The following is a 5,885-nucleotide window of genomic DNA, read 5'->3' as shown; positions in this document are numbered from 1 at the left end:
TAGAAGATCCTTGATGCTGCGTGGGTGCTCCAAATCCCCAAACACCAGCACATTAGCGAAGATTTTGTCTGACCTTTTTTGGGGTGAATAAGATTGTGTGGGGCGCTAATTATAGAAAGTGTCGGCCGTCCCCTCTGTTAACGATGTGAATTAAAGTGTTGTCCAGGTTCGGAAGGTTATCGTGAGTCCTATTATTTTAATAATTTAAATTATTTATTTTATAAGTTTTTTTTATGTATATTATTAATAAAAAAAATTAGATTAATTTAATATTTGTAATTTATTTAATTTATTGTATTTATCTATTAAAAAAAAAGACGGTTAATGTAGTTTTGAAAATAGACTATTTATTTTTATTTTATAACAAATGAGATAAATTAATAAATTAATATTATCGGATCAACCTATTTTTTTTTATCAATAATATGCACGAAAGGACTTACAAAATAATGATTGAAATTATCAAAATAAAATTTGTGATAAACCCTATAAACTCGAACAATATCTCCTAGTCAAGAGGGAATTATGGCCTATAGAGAAACCTATTGCTATGAGAAATTATTCGTTGGTCTTGGGGCATAGCCACGTGGTATCCTAGTTATGTTTTGATTGTTGAAGAGGTGGACATACAATTTTACGATGAATGATTGGAGAGCATGAAGGGATATAAAGATTTGTGATTGGCCTCAGACGTGATCACGTGATATCCAAGAAACAACCAATAATTTCTTCATTGCTATTCATATACTCTCTCTGTCCTAAGATAATAGTCTATTTTGGAGAATTTAACTAATATAATTATTAAAAAAATTGATTATCCACAATTACCCTTTAATAGTATATTTGAATTGTCATAATTGTACTTTTTGTGTTGTCAATAAATTTAAAAGAAGAGCAAAATAAGAAACTCATATTATTTTAGTTCTTAATTTTTTAAAAGGAACTAATATTTTAAGACAATAAAAAATAAAATAAAGGGTTAATATTTTCGATCAGAAGAAATACTTTGTTATGCAATGATACGTACTATTCCCGCCGTTGATTATAAAATGATTGTCATTGTTGATTTCAAATTAAAATATTTATTATTGTAAGTTAAAATTTTAAAAATATCATCGCAATGTCATTATCCAGTTTTATGGATGAAAATTTTAGTTGTTTTTATTGTAACATGATTTTATCAGAGTAATATTATACTTATCACTTTTTATATCACTTTTAGTGTATTATTTAATGTGTCAATAGTTACATTCGAGATGACTATAAGTAGTAAGACCTATTATACTAATAAAATGCTGTTGATACATAAAAGGATACACTTAAAATGATAAGTGTAGCATTGCACACACATTTCACTAACATACATATGATCAAATTTTCCTTCTTTCATAAAAATAACTAATCTTGGTTAAAAAATAAAATAAAAAGGAATAATTTTATGAATCCCACTTAACTATTTCAAATTTATCCCAAATGAAAGTGTGTGGTTGATATTGAATTTGTCTAGTGTAGAATTATATGTATAATAAATTTAAATTATAATATCATAATTCTAGATAATTTGTAGACAATGAATTTGAATTTATAATATTACTAAATAAAACATAAATAAATAAAAAGATTTTTATTTTAAAAAATAATATGTGATAAAAGATTTAATTCTTGTTGTCCTATTATTCCCTTCACAATTATAAATAACAGCCATTACTTGTGGGTTTTGCATACAACTTTCACTCTTTTTCCATTCTTTATCTATCCCAGCCTCTAAGCCTCGTAACCATGCTCCAAAAACTAATCACCTTCACCACCTCACATACTCTGTCATGGTGGTTGTGGACGACCCAAAACAATGACAATGAGCTTTTGTTGTCAAACATACATCTCACTGCCACCGTGTTGGTCATCCTCACCACCATGTCATGGTTTGCATGGACATTCATCAACCAATCAAAAAAGAACAACCCACGACCACCATTGCCACCAGGTCCTCACACCCTACCCCTAGTTGGGAACCTCCTCTCTCTTGACCCCGAGTTTCACAAATATATCACAACCCTGGCTAAGACCTACGGTCCCATCTTCACCCTCTGGCTCGGCCAAAAGCTCACCATCGTAGTCAGCTCTCCCGCCATCGCACGCGAGATGCTCAAAGACCACGACACCACCTTCGCCAACCGCGATGTCTCTGTCGCGGCCAAGCAGTCTGCCTACGGTGTTGGTGACGTGGCGTGGAGTCACTACGGCTCCGAGTGGCGGATGCTCAGGAAGTTGGCCGTGCATGGAATGCTCTCCAACACTCGGTTGGACTCTGTCTACAGTCTTCGGCGCGGGGAGATCCGGAGAACAATCGAGTATATCTTCCGAAACCGGGTCGGGTCTCCGGTGAACATAAGTGATCAGATGTTTTTGATTCTGTTCAACGTTGTTACGAACATGTTGTGGGGTTGTAGCATTGAGGGGGAGGATAGGGTTAGCATCGGGTTCGATGGGATGATTCGGTTGTTGGGGAAGCCTAACATATCGGATTTTTATCCGGGTTTGGCCCGTTTTGATTTGCAGGGGATTCAAAAGAAGATGAGAGGGGTGATGAAACGGGTGGATGAGATCTTCGACATGATGATCGATCAACGGATGAAAAGGGATGGAGAAGGTGGGGAGAAGGAGAGTAAGGATTTCTTGCAATTTTTGTTGGAGCACAAAGATGAAGGAGGTGAAGCCAAATCCCCTCTCACCATGGCACAGGTCAAAGCTATGCTCATGGTATAATTCCTCTCCTTCCCTCATTCATCTCCCGCCCTTTATTTTTTTTTCACCCAAAAAAATCTCCCCTCTTTTTTTTTACCATTTTATATTGGAGTGGACTTTTTCAAATTCAAAATCTAAGGGTATGTTTGGTTTGAGTTTGACCACCAAGGATCTTCTAGAGTGTTTTTTCCTAAAATTTCCTAAAGCGGTGTATTGTGTGGTTGAGATTTAATGTTGAAAAATTGATGTGACTTGTCATTAAATCTCAACCACACAATGCACCACTCTAGGAAACTTTAGGAAAAAAAAAACTCTAGAGGATCCTTGCTCGAGTTTGAGAGATGAGTTTTAGAGATAAAAAGTACGAAAAGTTGTTTGGTTTGGTTTTTTTTAAAAGATGTTTTGGAAAATTATTTTGAGAGAGAGTTTTGAAAAAAGTGATTGATTTGATGTGTATGAGAGAGAGATTTGTTTGGAAAACTTGTAAACCAAACAAGTTTAGGGAAATTTTTTTGAAAAAATTTATTTGATTTGATTACTTTTAAAAACTTATTTGTAGAGAATTTTTTCCAAATTTTTTTAAGAAACACAAACCAAACAAAAATTTTACCATACAGTCATGCTGCAGACCCAGGACCCTACAACTCCCACATTATTTGTGAGAGAGAGGGAGGGAAGAGAGAGAGAGAGAGAGGAGAAAAAAAAAAAAAGAGTGGTCACCAGGCAATTCGGGATTACGAGGGTCACAAAATTTGGGAGTCTCAAGTTTTATTATATATTAGTATTTGTGGATTCATCACGGGTCTTATTTTGATTATTTGAACAGCTCATTTTGTAGAGTTTTTCGTTTATATTATTCATAAAAAATAAAAATAAAAAATTAAATTTATCCGATAATTATAACATTTTTATTTTATCGAGTTTGGCTCTAAAAAGTAGATAATCTTCTTTTTTTTTCTTGATCTGTATGTGTGCTTGTTTTCTAATATAACTGTTTTATATGGTCTAATAAAAAAAAGAAGCGAATTTAAAGTGAAAGTCATGAATTATATAATTATATTGCAATGATGAAGATGTTAGGAATTATTAAGAGTGAGAAATGTTACTAATTATTCGTGAGAAAAGTTATGATATATTGTGATATTTGTTATGAAATATTATGATATATAGAGTAAATATTTTTTTTGATCAACAAAAAACAAACTTTATTGATGAATCTACATACAATACATATGAAAAATAACCAAAAGAATATGTTGAAAACTACAGAGAGTGATAATGTGATTTGGTGTTTTGGCTCCCCCTGAACGATGCCCAAGTATGTGGTAACAACATAACCAAAGAACAGAAAAAAAAAAAAATAAATAAATAAATAAAAGAAAATAGAGAAATTCCATCTGTTGTACCTGCATAAAAAAATATCAATTGAATTAATTTATTATTTTTTCTTTTTTGATTAAGAAGATTACGTGTTGATGAAGCACCAGTGCAGACAATAGTCTCAGGATTTTTTTTTTCTTTTTTTGGTTTGGTGTGTGTGTTCATTGTGGTTATATGATTAGAGCCATTTGATTTCTATCATTTTCTTTTCTTTTGGTCATCATTTGATGGGCTCTGCATGCAGTAACCACCAAAGCAGTTGTATGATGAAGCCATTGATCATCAAGTTATATTGATATATACCATGCACACATAATTCTAGTATTCAATACAAGTTATAATTGGTGATTATATTAGCATCCTCAAGTGTAATCCATGGACAGGATATGGTGGTTGGTGGGACGGACACGACTATCAACTCAGTCGAGGCAGCCATGGCTGAGATGATGAACAAACCACAAGTGATGCAAAAACTCCAACTAGAACTAGACACAATAGTGGGCAAAGATCACGTAGTAGAAGAGTGTCACATCCCCAAATTACCATACTTATATGCTATAATGAAAGAGACTTTGCGTTTGCATCCGATCCTCCCACTCTTGATGCCTCACTCCCCAAGTGAGACATGTACTATTGGAGGTTACACAATTCCAAAGGGTACTCGTATCTTATTTAATGTTTGGGCAATACATAGAGACCCATCGATTTGGGAAAACCCTTTGGCGTTTGATCCGGAGAGGTTTTTGAACGGTAAATGGGATTATAATGGGAATGACTTTGCTTATTTTCCATTTGGGTCTGGTCGAAGAATTTGTCCCGGGATTTCAATGGCGGAGAGGGTATTCATGTTTTCAATAGCTTCACTTGTACACTCTTTTGAGTGGAAATTGCCTGAAGGAGAGAAATTGGACTTGACGGAGAGCTTTGGGATCGTCTTGAAGAAGAATATTTCTCTTGTTGCAATTCCAATCCCAAGATTATCGGATCCAGGACTTTATGAGTAAGGCTCCAAAAATGTGCTTGCATTTCCCTATGGTATTATGCATTATGGATGTTGAATTTGTTATGTGTGTAGTGTGTGTCCTTTGTATTGTAAATTTGTGTTTGGTTATCAATGCAATTTTATGACTCTTTATAAAATGTGAGAACTAGAGGGTCAAGGTGTAGTGATGGAGACCTATATATATTTATGGTACTTGAAATTTGTACTGGAGGATGAGAAACCATGTCTAAAGAATAAAATTTGTTCTCTTCTTCTGAGCAAATACTTTCTTGTCTTTGTAATGAAATCAATACAAAAATATTTGGTTGATATTTATTTGTTCTCTTCTTCTGAGCAAATACTTTCTTGAATGTAAAAAATGCTTTTAATTCAGTAAAAAAAAAAAAATGTGTCTTATTCTTGATTCAAATTTTTTTTTTCTTGTATTCCAATTACACTTATTAGCCAGACTCAATTAAATTAGTAATAAACATAAATGGGTAAATGAGTAATTAGGTATCATAAAATATTTCATGATGATTTTCTATCATTCAATTAGTGTGTAGTGTTTTATGGTGTGGTAATCCAAAGGATGAAGAATCTTTGTGAAATATTTCATAATATTTTTTTTATTAATATTACTTTTTCCATAAACTCCTAATATGTTGGATATTAAATTTTGGGAAAGATGTGTTTTTGGAATCCTAGAACATCTTTTATAAGTTTTTTATTTTAATAAATCTCTATTTAAAAATATATATTATAACTTTCTAAAAGT

The 5,885-nt window shown here is 32.9% G+C and overlaps 1 protein-coding gene across 1 annotated transcript; it reads left to right on the top strand.

The window, feature by feature from the left end:
- The first annotated feature begins 1,742 nt into the window (after positions 1-1,742).
- Positions 1,743-5,271, top strand: LOC114320869 (flavonoid 3'-monooxygenase CYP75B137). Its single transcript, XM_082902353.1, has 2 exons — positions 1,743-2,760; positions 4,509-5,271. The coding sequence occupies exons 1-2, from the start codon at positions 1,780-1,782 to the stop codon at positions 5,127-5,129; spliced, it is 1,602 nt and encodes a 533-aa protein (XP_082758479.1). The 5' UTR covers positions 1,743-1,779; the 3' UTR covers positions 5,130-5,271.
- Positions 5,272-5,885: the final 614 nt, after the last annotated feature.

The sequence above is a fragment of the Camellia sinensis genome, chromosome 13 (assembly GCF_055761805.1).
Source record: "Camellia sinensis isolate YWXY chromosome 13, ASM5576180v1, whole genome shotgun sequence".
Classification (NCBI taxonomy): Eukaryota; Viridiplantae; Streptophyta; class Magnoliopsida; order Ericales; family Theaceae; genus Camellia; species Camellia sinensis.
The sequence above is the reverse complement of the archived record's forward strand: the minus strand, read 5'-3'. Positions and strand labels throughout refer to the sequence as shown.